The 14,937-nt window shown below is 47.4% G+C and overlaps 1 protein-coding gene across 1 annotated transcript in view; it reads left to right on the top strand.

The window, feature by feature from the left end:
• Positions 1 to 14,937, top strand: part of COL17A1 (collagen type XVII alpha 1 chain) — a 204,586-nt gene that overhangs the window by 85,059 nt on the left and 104,590 nt on the right. Inside the window, exons 25-27 of the mRNA XM_033943541.1 lie at positions 1,737 to 1,772; positions 6,233 to 6,286; positions 14,202 to 14,237. Coding sequence (XP_033799432.1) covers positions 1,737 to 1,772; positions 6,233 to 6,286; positions 14,202 to 14,237 — 126 coding nt within the window. The remainder of the gene's footprint in view (positions 1 to 1,736; positions 1,773 to 6,232; positions 6,287 to 14,201; positions 14,238 to 14,937) is intronic.

The following is a 14,937-nucleotide window of genomic DNA, read 5'->3' as shown; positions in this document are numbered from 1 at the left end:
TGTGGAATTACCCCCCTGGCATCCTGAGGACCTGTTCTGACCAGCTACAGTTCAGGAAAATGTTAAAGACTGAACTACAGTGCTCCCCTGTGAATTTGTGGTCCACAGTTCGCGGTCCTGGTCATTCGCGGTATTTTCCGACCGTGACGGGGAGGCAGGAGAGGGCAGCTGGAGCGCCGACAAGTGAAGGAAATCATTCGCGGTATGCTCTGACTGCCTCTTCCTGTACTAAAGTCGGGCCTCACCAATCAGGAGCTGCGTGTCAAAGCAGCTCCTGATTGGTGATGCCCGACTTTAGTACAGGAAGAGGCGGTCAGAGCATACAACGAGTGATTTCCTTCACTGACCGGCACTCCGGTTGCCCTCTCCTGCCTCTCCAGCTGCTCTCTCCTGGCTCCCCTGCCTAAAAACCGTATTTGTGGTTTTTCGACATTCGCAGGGGTTCCTGGAACGGAACCCCCGCGAATATCGGGGGAGTACTGTATATGTTGAGGCCTTTTTCTAAATTCTTGTTGTAGAGCTAGTTAAGGTATCCTTGAACTGTGATTGTCACGATATAATTTAGCGAAGATTGATAACTTGTCATTTCCTTTAGTTACCTTAACGGGGGTAACGTTAGTATGTGATTGTACTGTAATTGATGCTGTTATCCATTTTTGCCGTCTTGAACTGCTGTGAATGTTTTCATGTTAACCGCTTAGGTATAAGCGGTCTAGAAATTTTAGAACTAAATAAATAAATATGGGAAAAGCAGCTGTGAGATACAGGGAGGGAGCTGGAGCTGTGGTCTGGGGCCTAAACGTTTGGTGCAGACTTGGTGCTAAACACGATTCTATAACACATGCACACCCTTTATAGAACTGTACTTGGCGCCAATGTTTTTGGATGCCAAATTCCGAGCAACATTTAATGAATCAGTCCTTACCTCCTGTATCTCACAGCTGCTGTTTTCATATTCACATACGTCAGTGGCACCCCAAGGGTGGGACGGGGAGGGGGGGAAGTCCGCCCTTCAAGTTTCAAGTTTCAAGTTTATTAAAATTTGATGGTTCACCTATTAAAACTAAGCGAATTACATAATAAAAAAATTTTAGCATAGGACAATAAAACAAGTTATTTTACATTAAAAAATTTCAGAGGGCTACGACAAACTGACAATACAGACGAACTAAGATACATAAGGAGAAAACATTAGGGAGTAAAAGTTACAAATTGTTGTTTCCTCGAGGGAAGAAAGGGATATGATATGGGTAGGGCCAAACGATTAGGTTGGGGTAAGATGTGTGAGGAGATATTAATTGTTTAACTGTATGCGGAAAAGTTGTTCTAAAGGTTAAATGAAGCTTTGAAGAGAAATGTTGCAGGGAGCTTGGGGGTGCTAGAATGGTTGCAGGTCTGCAGTCCTTCTGCATGCAGCTGTCAGCTCTACCAGCCCCCGCCCTCTCTGTTCTGGGGCAGGGGGCCAGCAGAGCCAATGGCCGTGAGCAGGCAGATGCAGACCCGCCACTGATCCAGCACTCCAGAACTGCTCACAGGAGTGGGGTTGCTCTGGCCAGAGGAGGTGGTGCTCTGCCCCGAGTTCCCGTCCCACCAGGTACACCACTGACATACATGTCTTCCAATATTCTTGTTCTAACATTGTATGCCCTTGGGAATTCAATCAAATTCTTTGAATGAAAGGTTACACATAAATCCCTGTTGACAATGACCTAGTTCGGCTATACTTTCCTCTACAGGTAACCAGGGGCCTGCTGGATCACCAGGTGCAACAGGTAAGTTTCTTCACTCTCTTACATTTGCCTTGGAGGATCAGAATTTGTGACATAAGTCCAAATAAGGTCCATGGTGGGGATAGGGGGGAGAAACTGCCCCTCCCTATTTCCCAGCCGTACATTTTCAAGAGGCAGAGAAAGAAACACTAAAGTTGCCTCCTCACCTCCAGTCAGCTTTCTTTTACTAAATGAGGCCACCTGGCAGCCAGAGAATTGCTTAAAATGCCTCATATCTCACTGCCAAGCTGAAGCCTTGCAATGGCAACTGCATTATCTCTGATTTCCAGGGACAGGGCTCTAGTAATTTAATTAAAGAAAGATGGTGGGAAGCAGAACGGCATTTTTGCTAAATTAAATAGTGTTTTCCATGCTCTACATCTATACTGTGAAGTTGCTAGTCCCTTCCTCCCCTCATATTGTCCTGGCTGTTTGGGTAGAATTTACACCACCATGCTTTTCCAAGCCCAAATGAAGTTCCAAGCCCCTGCTCCAGAAGGCTTCCAATCTCATTTTTGTACCTCAGCTAAAGGCAAATTCAGTGAGGGAATCCGTGGGACTGATGGATGATCAAGGAGCATTAGGGGCGCTAAGGGAGGATAAGGCCATAGCAGAGAGACTGAATTAATTCTTTGCTTTGGTCTTTACGGGAAAAGATATAAGAGATCTAAATGAATTGGAAATGGTTTTCAAGGGTGATGATGCGGAAGAGCTGAAAGAAATTTTGGTAACCTGGAAGACCTACTAAGCCAAATTGAAAAGTTAAAGAGTGATAAATCACCTGGACCAGATGGTATACATCCCAGGGTACTGAAAGAACTCAAACATGAAATTGCTGTAACCTGCCACTAAAATTGTCTGTAATACCTGAAGATTGGAGGGTAGCCAATGTTATGCTGATTTTTCTAAAGTGCCAGGGGAGATCCGGGAAATTACAGACTGATAAGCCTGACTTCAGTACCGGGCAAAATAGTGGAAACAATTATAAAAAATAAAATTATGGAGCACGTAGTCAAACATGATTTAATGGGACAGAGTTAGCATGGGTTCAGCCAAGGGAGGCCTAGCTCACCAATTTGCTTGACTTCTTTGAAGGTGTAAATAAGCATGTGGATAAAGGTGAGCTAGTTGATGTAGTGCAAGGTTGTCCAACATCCGTCCTTGATGGCTACAATCCAGTTGGGTTTTCAGGATTTACCCAATGAATTTTTATGAGCTCTCTTTACATGCATTGCTTCTATTGTGTGCAAATAGATCTCATGCATATTAATTTGGGAAATCCTGAAAACCTGACCTGTCGAGAGCTCCTTGATGGAGTGTACCTAGATTTTTAGAAAGCTTTTCACAAGGTTCTTCACGAGAGGTTCCTGAAAAAATTAAAGAGTCATTAGATAGGAAGCAATGTTCATTTTTGATTAGGAATTGGTTATCGGATAGAAAACAGAGGATAGGGTTAAATGGCCATTTATCTCAATGGAGGAGGGTAAACAGTGGAGTGCCACAGGGATCTGTACTGGGACCGGTGTTATTTAACTTATTTATAAATGATCCGGAAATTGGAACAACAAGTGAGGTGATTAAATTTGCAGATGACACTAAACTGTTCAAAGTAGTTAAGACGCATGTAGACTGTAAAAAAAAATTGCAGGCAGACCTTAGGAAATTGGACGTTCAAATGGCAGTTGAAATGTAATGTGGACAAATGCAAAGTGGTGCACATTGAGAAGAATAACCCAAATTATAGCGACCAGATGCTAGGGTCCACCTTGGGGGGGGGGGGGGGGGTCAACACCCAAGAAAAAGGTAACGGTGTCATTGTACGCTGAAACTTTCTGCTCAATGTGTGCCAGCGGCCAAAAATGCAAACAAGATGCTAGGAATGATTAGAAAAGGGATGGTAAACAAGACTAAGGGCTCCTTTTACTAAGCTGCGTTAGGGCTTTAACGCGCGGAATAGCGCGTGCTACATTGCCCCGCACGCTAGACCTTGACGCCAGCATTGAGCTGGCGTTACTTCTAACCGTGTAGCGCGCGGTAATTTCCTGTGTGCGCTAAAAACGCTAGTGCACCTCAGTGAAAGGAGCCCTAAGAATGTTATAATGCCCCTGTATCGCTCCATGGTGTGATCTCAGTTTCAGTATTGTGTTCATTTCTGGTCACCTTACCGCAAAAAAGATACAGTGGTACCTTGGATTGCGAGCATAATCCGTTCCAGGAGCATGCTCGTAATCCAAAATGCTCGTATATCAAAGCAAGTTTCCCCATAGGAAGTAAGGGAAATTTGCTTTGATATGTTCCCACCCCCCACCTTCCCCCCCCCCGAGGCCAGCAGCGCTGCTCCCCCCCCCACGAGAACCGGCATTGCTCCCCCCGAAGGCCCCCCCTGTGAACCGTCACCCTCCCCCCGCGATCCGGCACCCCCCCCCCGCCGCCATCAGGCACCCCCCCCCGCTGCCAGCGGCACCCCCCCCCCCGCCGCGACCTGAGATCCCCCAACCCACCCGAACCCTCTTCTTACTTCCAGTGTAGCCTCCGCATTGGCATCGGCATTGGCACCGGCACCGGCACGTTGAACGTGAACTCTCAGGCCTTGAGCATGCGCACATGCTCAAGGCCCGGCACAGGAAGCAGATTTTCGGGCACCGGCACCAACGCACAGGACATGCTGGTGCCGGTGCCGATGCTGATGCGGAGGCTACACTGGAAGTAAGAAGAGGGTTCGGGTGGGTTGGGGGATCTCAGGTTGCGGCGGGGGGGGGTACCCGATGGCGGCGGGAGGGGTGCCCGATGGTGGCGGGGGGGGTGCCGGATCGCAGGGGGAAAGGTGCCGGTTCGCGGGGGGGCGCTCGTACAGCGAGGCAAGCTCAGTTTACGAGGCACCAAGTTTGCAAATGTTTTGCTTGTCTTGCAAAACCGGTGCACTCGTAAACCGAGGTACCACTGTATAGTGAAACTAGAAAAGGTTGAAAGAAGAGCGACCAGGATGATAAAGGGGATGGAACTCCTCTCGTATGAGGAAAGACTAAAGAGGTTAGGGCCTTTCTGTTTGGAAAAGAGAGGACTGAGGGGAAATATGACTGAAGTCTGCAAAATAGAACGGGGACAAGTGGATCGATTTATTTTTTTTTTTTTTTTACTGCGTCAAGATCTACAAAGACTAGGGGACACTCAATGAAGTTATAGAGTAATACTTTTAAAACCAATAGGAAGAAATATTTTTCCACTCAGAGAATAGTTATTCGAAGGAACGCATTGCCAGAGGATGTAGTAAGAGCGGTTAGCATAGCTCGTTTAGGAAAGGTTTGGGCTAGTTCCTGGAAGAAAAGTCCATAGTCTACTATTGAGACAGACATGGGGGAAGCCACTGCTTGCCATGGATCATGGATAGGCCTTGGTAGCATGGTTTGGCCACCGTGAAGACAGGATACTGTGCTAAATGGATCATTGGTCTGACTCAGTAAGGCTATTCTTATGATTTTCCCAAGGTCACAAGGAGTGTCAGTGGGAGATGTGGGATTTGAATCCTGGGTTCACTAGGTCTTACAAACAAAGCAAAGTGGGATCGGACAATGAGCACTCCAAGAGCAAAAAATTGTAAAAATAATCTTGTTTATTCCAAAACAGACAGATAAACATCAACTGTGGACCCGCCACAGTACTGTGTTTCGGCGACATAGTTCGCCTCCATCAGGGGGTCACTGAGATGTAGTAATGCACTGATGAACAAGTCCTTTGTTAATCCAAGGCCGAGACACGAGAACATATGAAAAGTCGAGCACTGAAGATCCGATCAAGCACTGATGCAGGCGACCTGATGCATTATTCACCTACTTTACCCTAATTTTCAAATTATTAATTGTTAATCGGCGCAAAGAGATTTTCCGAGTAAATGTGCATATATCCTTTGAAGATTCAAGAGCCCCAAGGAGCTCCTCCGTCCTAAAATTACACCCAAAGGCCTGGATTCTGGAACCGGTGCCGATATCAGTGTCCACCGTGAAAGCGGTATCAGGCCTTCCTCTCTGCCGGGTCCTGCCTTCGCAGAAACAGGAAGTAGACGGGACCCGGCAGAGAGGAAGGCCCGACGCCGACAAGAGCAGAAAATTGTGTACGCTGCTGCTGCTGGGAAGAAGTTCTTGATGCCAGTGCTGGCCCTCAGAGGAGTTGTTGGAGCACCCCCTTATAGGCTGCACCTGGGTGGACCGCCCCACCCCCATCCCCCCTTTCTACGCCACTGGTCTCAATTCATCCTCCTAATAAGGCTCTGCCGTTTATGGCTATTTCCAACATTAGATTGCTTGCAGACTACCTCCTGGAGCCAATATCGAGGGGCAAATCAACCCTGCAGCAGGCTTGAACGATTTATGCTATGCTTTTCCCTTGTGTGATATCTAATGTTGCTCAGTTAGCCTTACTGCTTTGGCAAGTGTAAATTACCTAACCCCAATTTATGTAATCTACAGGTAGTCCAGGCCTTCAAGGTTTCAGAGGTGAGGCGGGTCTTCCAGGTCCTAAAGGTAAGTTGGAATTATTGAACGATAATACCTCAGCCATAAATTAAAGCCTACAAGAGGCTGCAATCTATTGTAAGGCCACTAGATGGCACTGTTCTGTTTTGTGTGTTAAGTTACTTTATTTTCACTTCCTGTTCTGACTGATCCTTTCACTGAAGAAACACTATTTTCTTCTTGTCTCAAGATATATCAAACTGAAAAACCCTATATAAAAAACAAAGTCTTGTTTCAGGTTCCTGCTGTACCTTGTTCTTAAGTATGTTGGAATAAGCTTAGTTTGGAACAAGGACTAGAGATGAAAAGATAGTTCCAATAGGGAGGCCATACATGAATGTACAATCACAGATCTCTGTAAGTGGAGGAGCTGAAGAAATTCAGAGCAAGTCCAGCCATTGGCAGAAATTGTCACTTACATGGGCCAGTATTTTGTCTTTCCAGTCACTGACCCCCTTTTCAAAAATCGACCAGGATAGCCAAATACCAGCCAGTTGGCAAGCTCAGACTCAGACGTTTTGTGGGCTGTGGCAGAGTCACCAGAGACCTGGTGTTGCCAAAAGAGTTTGACCTACAGCAGGGGTGTCAAAGTCGATCCTCGAGGGCCGCAATCCAGTCGGGTTTTCAGGATTTCCCCAATGAATATGCACGTGATTGGGCAGAGTACGGTACAAGGATTCAAGCAGAGACTGGACGGATTCCTGAGGGATAAAGGGATCGTGGGATACTGAGAAAGCTAACCAGAAAATAAGTATAGAAACCCGACCAGGTCGTGCATGTGCAAGACCGGAGGGCTAGGACTTTGATGGGAAGATAGGACTCAATAGGAAACCAAGGTGGCATGGGGGCCCCTTCTGGTGATTTGGACAGGCGTGACCTGTCTGGGCCGCCGCGGGAGCGGACTGCTGGGCAAGATGGACCTATGGTCTGACCCGGCGGAGGCACTGCTTATGTTCTTATGTTCTTATGTTTAATGCATATTCATTGGGGAAATTCTGAAAACCCGACTGGATTGCGGCCCTCGAGGACCGACTTCGACACCTGTGACCTACAGGATGAAGAAACCTGAGAAGAGCTGAGTGTTGTGTCATTGAAAAAAGAGACATTATGGTTTGGTCTTCTTTCCCACATATTGTCTCGAATCTCAGACACATTAGTGAGAATCTCAGAATGAGGTATTGTTAGCTTCTCCAAAACAGGAAGAGAAATGGATTTGTGTTGCTTGGCCCTTTACAATTTATTTATTAAATTTTCTAATCTGTTCTCCCCAGGGAGCTCAGAATGGTTTCTGTTCAGGTACTCAAGGCATTTTTCCCTGTCTGTCCTGGTGGGCTCACAATCTATCTAATGTACCTGGGACAATGGGGGGATTAAGTGACTTGCCCAGGGTCACAAGGAGCAGCAAGGGTTTGAACCCACAACCTCAGGACACTCAGGCTGTAGCTTTAACAACTGCACCACACACTCCCCAATGGGGCTGATATTCAGCTAACTTCCGCTGGCTAAATTAGAGTCAGATATTCAGTGCCAGGCTCTATCCAGGTTCTGGCACTGAATATTTAGTGCTATTCCCAGAGCTAAATATTGCTGATGCCCACATAACTAGGGTTAACAGATTTCCTCCTAAAAATAAGAGGGCACCACCCCATTCTACCCCCAGTCCTGCCCTGTTCCGCTCCCAGCCCCGCCCCCGACATACCTCCTGCCTCCTTTCCCAAGGTCTGGAAGGCCTCTGCGCATGTGTGGAGTTGACACGATGGCAACACGCATATGTGCACACATGCGTACAATGTCATCACGTCGATGTCCGTGATGCGGAGAGGGCATCCAGACGTGACTCAGAGCACGGAGGCTTCCAAAACCCAGACTAACTGCCAAGTTTTGGAAATCTCTCTGGGCACCCGGACAGTTCTCTAGAAAGAGGACATGTCCAGGTTGACCCAGACGTCTGGTGACCCTATATATAACTTCCAGTTCCCCTAGACTGCCCTGATTCTAAGCAGCAATTACTGCATTGACCAGAGAAGATATTCAGTGGCAGATAAGCAAAATTGCATAACCAAACAGCAGTGGTACAATGCATGATTATGCGGTTGCAATCAACAGAAATCATGTAATGACTATTAGAATAGTAATGATTATTTAATGTATTTATTTAAAACATTTGTCAACCGCCTATTACAAAGTGGCATTACAGAAGTAACATACATAAAGTAACACAACCCTCCTCATTATACCCGCATTCCTCCCGCCCCCAAACTGGAAACACAGATTAATTATATCATTATCTCATGCTTGTTACAGATTTAAATTGTTGATGAATGCAGAGCACACCCTAGTGGCGGGAGTCTACAAATATGGAGTCCGCGGCTTAAGGAATTGTTTCTTTGCTTTTCTGCCTCTAGAGTCCATAGAAATCCTTTCAATAGTCCTGTGTGTCGCAAACGTTTTAAGCTGCTGGCACACTAATCTTGGGGCTTGGCTGGAGAGCACACAGAAATGCGTGGACATCCTCCAGGCACGGCCCTGAGCCTCCTATTACCGCTGGTGGAGGGGGGGGCTTGCTGCAGAAGCAGAGGTGAGGAGGAGCGCAGGTGTAGGCTGACTGACTACAGAACAAGCCTCTCACCGTGAGAGGCACGTCCTGTAAGCAGTCAGCCGGCGCCACGCCTCCTCACCGGCATATCGGGGCACACCTGGAATCCTCTGGGGCACACTAGTGCACCGCGACACACAGTTTGTGAAACACTGCCTTAGTCAATAACTCATGCACCTGATTTCACCACAGTGTAAAGCGTGGGGGGGGGGGGGACGAGTCTTTTATCCAAAGGAGCAGAAGACAAGTGTTTTGCTATCAAAATTGTTTGCCACAAAATAAACGAGACACTCGAGTGCCTTCCTCAGTGTCTATCATGTTATCCAATGTACAATTTTGGGTAGTGGCACACCACCGTCGACCATACATTTGGCTACGAAAGCTCCATAGCTAAGTCCAAAATACAGTCAAACCTCGGTGCACCGATTTGCGAGTGTTTTGCAAGACAAGCAAAACATTCTCGCAAATTGTGACTTGCAAACCAAACATTGACTCGATTTGCAAATCCCCCCGCCCGCAAACGCTGCCCCCCCTGCGTACCGGTGGAGCAGCGCCGGTGGCCAAGGGGGGGATAGGAGGTGGAACAAATCAAGCGAGTTTCCCTTACTTTCTATGGGGAAACTCGCTTTGATATACGAGTAAATTGGTTTACGAGCATGCTTCTGGAACGAATTATGCTCGTAAACCAAGGTTCCACTGAACTTGAATAGGCAGACACTCCCAAATGTAATGTTGATACGAAGCACCACATTTTGGACATGTTCCATGTATGGGGTAACCCATAGTCCTTGCTGCATGAATTTATATCCTTCTGAGAAATGTATAATGTAATTCCTGAAAATAAACACTTTCTGCCAAACAAGGGTCTCCTCTCAGGCTTTTAGGGAGGGCCTCCATAGTATATGCTTCAAAATCTCTAGTCCATAGAGTTATCATAAGAGTCAGGGGCGTCTTGTCCAGTGGTTTCTTAACCCCTTCATAATAGTGACCCACCAGACCCCGGGTTACTGCCAGCCAGTGGCGTACCTAGGGGGGGGGCGGGGGGGGCGGGCCGCCCCGGGTACCAGCCCTAAGGGGGTGTTCCCGGCCTTGCCGTTCAGTCCCCCGCCACCCCCGAAGGACCGCTCGCCCCCCTGGCCTCCCCGCACCACCTATGAACAGCCGCAGCAGGATCGCGAAGTCAGCGTCAGCATCCCTGCGCTGCTTCCTACGACGCGATCCCGCCCCTCCTCTGACGTCAGAGGAGGGGCGGGACCGTGGCGCAGGAAGCAGCAGGGATCGCTGACGCTGACTTCGCGATCCTGCTGCGGCTGTTCATAGGTGGTGCGGGGAGGCCAGGGGGGCGAGCGGTCCTTCGGGGGTGGCGGGGGACTGAACGGCAAGGCCGGGAACACCCCCTTAGGGCTGGTACCCGACGCTGACTTCGCGATCCTGCTGCGGCTGTTCATAGGTGGTGCGGGGAGGCCAGGGGGGCGAGCGGTCCTTCGGGGTGGGTCGGGGCATCAGGCCTTCAGGGTGGGGCGGGCGGGCAGGCAAGCAGGCTTTCAAGGGGGAGGGGGTGACAGGCAGGCAGGCAGGCCTTCAAGGGGGGACAGGCCTTCGGGGGGGGGGTGCAGACATTCAAGGGGTGCAGGCCTTCAAGGGGGGCAGGCAGGCCTTCAGGGGGGTGCAGACCTTCGGGGGGGGGGTGTAGGCCTTTGGGGGGGTGCAGACCTTCAAGGGGGTGCAGGCCTTCAAGGGGGGAAAGGCAGGCAGGCCTTCAAGGGGGGGACAGGCCTACAAGGGGGGGGACAGGCCTACAAGGGGGGGGGACAGGCCTACAAGGGGGGGGACAGGCCTTCAAGGGGGGGTGCAGGCCTTCAAGGGGGGGTGCAGGCCTTCAAGGGGGGTGCAGGCCTTCAAGGGGGGAAAGGCAGGCAGGCCTTCAAGGGGGGGGACAGGCCTACAAGGGGGGGGACAGGCCTTCAAGGGGGGGTGCAGGCCTTCAAGGGGGGTGCAGGCCTTCAAGGGGGGGTGCAGGCCTTCAAGGGGGGTGCAGGCCTTCAAGGGGGGGTGCAGGCCTTCAAGGGGGGAAAGGCAGGCAGGCCTTCAAGGGGGGGACAGGCCTACAAGGGGGGGGACAGGCCTTCAAGGGGGGGTGCAGGCCTTCAAGGGGGGGTGCAGGCCTTCAAGGGGGGTGCAGGCCTTCAAGGGGGAGACAGGCCTTCAAGGGGGGGAAAGGCAGGCAGGCAGGCCTTAAAGGGGGGCCAGGCCTACAAGGGGGTGGGACAGGCCTTCAAGGGGGGGACAGGCCTTCGGGGGGGTGCAGACCTTCAAGGGAGTGCAGGCCTTCGGGGGGGGGTGCAGTCCTTCAGGGGTGGGGTTTAGGCCTTCAGAGGGGGACAGACCTTCGGGTGGGAGGTAAAGTCCTTCGGGGGGTGCAGGTCTTCAGGGGTGGGGTGTAGCCCTTCGGAGGGGGGACAGACCTTCGGGGGATGGGGGTCCTGGTGTAAAAGTACACAGAGGGAGAGAGGGAAGGGGGGGTTCAAAGATACGTGCATATGCCAGACTTTGGGGGTTAGAAATAATGGGTCTAAAAACAGAGGAGTGGGAGAGAGATGGTGCATAATGGGATTTAGGGAGGGAAGGAACAGAAAGGGAGAGAACTTGGAAACAGGGGATGGTGTGGAGGGGGGATAGAGATACTGGATAGGAGGATAGTTGGGAACAGAAAGGGAGAGATGGTGGATCCTGGGGTGGTGGGGAGTTGAGAAAAGGTGAATCTGTGGATGGAGACAAAAAAAAGGAAAGATGCCAGATCTCCGGGAGAGGGAAGGGAAACGGAAGGGGAGAACAGAGATGGCAGACGGATGGTTAGCACGGAGAAAGGAGACCCTGGCAAGCAAGACAACAAGAGCCTGGGACCAACAAGATTTGAATATTGATCAGAGAACAAAAGGTAGAAAAAATAATTTTATTTTCTGTTTTGTGATTACAATATGTTAGATTTGAAAAGTGTACATGAGACAGCTTGAAATGGGAACTTTTCTATTTTTGTGAATGGCAAGGCTGAGTTCAGTTAAAATATATGCTTTATAAGAAAATATAATAATGTGTTTTATAAAGTTTATAAGCATTGCTGGCATACTCGGTGAGGTGTTCCTAGTGTTGGTGGTGGTGGTAGCATGTCAGTGTGTTGAGAGGAAGAGGTAGTCTGGGAAATTCTGCTGAGCAAACTCTGGGCCCATTTCCACCCCCAGTTAGTCCACTCCACTCAACTGGTTCACACACTGAGTGGGTCTTTGGGTGTTATTTCTGGGTAGTTGTTTTAGAATCTCTTCCAGTGGTTTGTCAGTATCTCCTTCTGGTCCAAGGAAGGAAACTTTGTCAACCTTAGCATTGACCTTCAGAATATGTTTGTAACAGCGCTGCTTGTGTGGCATTAGGCTATGTAGTGATCGAAAGAAAAAAACAGACCTTTGCACATTTTTGCACTATATGGTGGGTGTATGAGGAGATTCATTTCCTGCACAGTTAAGTCCATTTTTTCTACTGAATAATAGTATAGGTACAATGAAAGTAAATAGCAAAAATGTTTGAGTAGATAATTAAGGAAATCTTTTTCATATTGCTTGCTTATGGACTGGGAAAAAAGACTGTTCAAGCAAATGTCTCCAGAACTGCTTTAATGGAAAAATGTGATTTTTTTTTTTTTAAGTACTTTGTGAAATTTATTGTTGTTGTGAAATTTATTGTTATACTTTGTTTAAACTTAAAAAGCGGTGTCATTAACAGTGAATCTAATCGAAAAATCGATTCAACAGGGTGAATCGGATCGAATGAAATATTTTTCTCTGAATCGGGCAGCACTATTGGCTACCATGAGAATGGGCTACTGGGCATGATGGACCATTGGTGTGACCCAGTTAGGCTATTCTTATGTTATGTTCTCATCTGTAGGGGCCTTTGTTTTCACTTCTTATTTTAATGTATTTTTTTCCTGGGAACTTATCAGTGTTTTTTTTATAATGGGAACAAAAATGGAAGAGAATTAATGTGTGTGGAATGGGGGGGGGGTAACTAATTTCTTCAGCTAAATAATTCAATCCACTTCAAACAGACATAGGAGAACTCACGCACCATTCACACACCCTCCAACCAAAAACGTCAAAAGAAAAAAACTGTTCGACAACCTCCTAGCCATTCGAGCTGCAACACTTGACCCCCAACTCTACAACCTATTGACCTCGACCACAAACTACAAAACCTTAAAAAAAGAAATAAAAACCCTTCTATTAAAAAAAACACATAAAACCAAACTAACATAATCAGAACTGTCCCAAGCATCACCTGCAACTACTCCATATGTACTTCTGATGTCATGACAATTCAGACATAATTTATGTTATGTTATGTTTGGAATAATGGTTACATAAATGAGGTTCAATAAAAGAAAATTTTCTGTGGGAGCATTTGTTGGAACTTCTGTTATCCTGATTTCTTCTATCTGTGGGCTTTCTTTAGCTAACCTACTTATCTGGGGCTTTCCACTTCTGCAGCTGCCCTTTTCACGGTCCACTTTGCGCTTGCACTCTCTGGGGAGGGGGGGTTGGGTCTGGGCTTGGTGGGGTAGGTGTGTCTGGTAGTTTTGTCTGGGTGGTGGCTGGGTGTTTCTTGGGTGCTTGTTGTGCGGATTGGTGTGTCTGGTGAGCGGTCTGGGTGTTGTTGCTTGTGGGGGTTTTTTTCATTATAAAATATGGCTGAGGGTCTAGTCCGGCTTATTATTCTTGTGGGTTCTGGGGTGGGATTTGTTTGCTTGCCCCAAGTTTTGGCCTTTTGTTGTGTATTGCTATGCCTCTCATTGGCAATTTTCTCTTGGGAGAGGCTTGTTCATGCTTGTTGTTGCTGTTACTCTCATTCTGTGTTCTTTTTGATAATGTATAAGTTTCTGTACAGACCATGGTTGCTTGTCTGGACCTTTTGCCATTCTCAATAAAAATACTTTGGAGAAAAAAAAAAAAAAAAAAAGAAAATTTTCACTGCCTGTTTCTATTCTGACCATTTATTCCATTTCATGGTTATTGCAAAAAAAAAAAAAAAAAAAATTTTACATGAGGGGGGGGGGTGTCAAAAAATGATGGGCCCCGGGTGCCACATACCCTAGGTACGCCACTGCTGCCAGCAAAGGCCGATGCTCATCAAATAAAGAATCTTCAAGATCTCGCTGACAAATTAGAAATAATGAATGTACATAATGTTGGATCTGTAAATATGAGTGACAATCTCCAGAACGTAGGGCATATTTCCCCAATGCTTTTAAAAACAAGTGACCCTGAATTTGTCTTTCAGGCGATAAGGGAGCTACGGGAACATCAGGACCTAAAGGTAAGCATGGTTATTAAATTAGTACATGGTGACATTAATTTCAAATAATCAAAGGAAAATACAGCAGACTCTCAGTTAACCGGCACCCATGGGGATTGATAGATGCCGGATAAATGTAGTTTCTGGTTGCTTGAGAGTTACTGCTAAAAATACCCCATACTATGCCATACCATAAACTGTTCTGGGCAAACTACCGGACATGTGTTAGGCAAAGCATGGGCGTACTCAAGCGTGGCATGCCAAGTTGGCACTTACATTTCTGCCAGAAATGGATTTATTTTTATTTAAAGTATTACAGTATTTCTTTGATTTTTTTTAATTTTTTTTTTGCTGGTTGCTTAAGTTCCGGTTAACAGAGAGTCTACTGTAAATCTATTACCAACGCTGTCTGGAGGTCTGATTTCTCTATCAATTAAGTCCATTGGGCCAGATGCATGAAGTGGTTTCTTCCATTATGGCTTTGATGCGTTATTTTTAGGTATTTTAAAATCTAAGACCAAAGCGTTGCCGGTAGTTCAAAATACAGCAGCAAGAATCAGTGGCGTTGCGAGGGTGGGCGGTGGTGACCGCACGTCTATTGAGATCACAGTCAGCAATGAAATTGTCAATTGAGTCTGATGGAGAAACACATTCTTTTTTTTTTTTTTATCTTTATTAAATTTCCAAACTACCATAGTGCAAACAATTTCAATATACATGA

This window comes from Geotrypetes seraphini, chromosome 4, assembly GCF_902459505.1.
Source record: "Geotrypetes seraphini chromosome 4, aGeoSer1.1, whole genome shotgun sequence".
Lineage (NCBI taxonomy): Eukaryota > Metazoa > Chordata > Amphibia > Gymnophiona > Dermophiidae > Geotrypetes > Geotrypetes seraphini.
The sequence above is the reverse complement of the archived record's forward strand: the minus strand, read 5'-3'. Positions and strand labels throughout refer to the sequence as shown.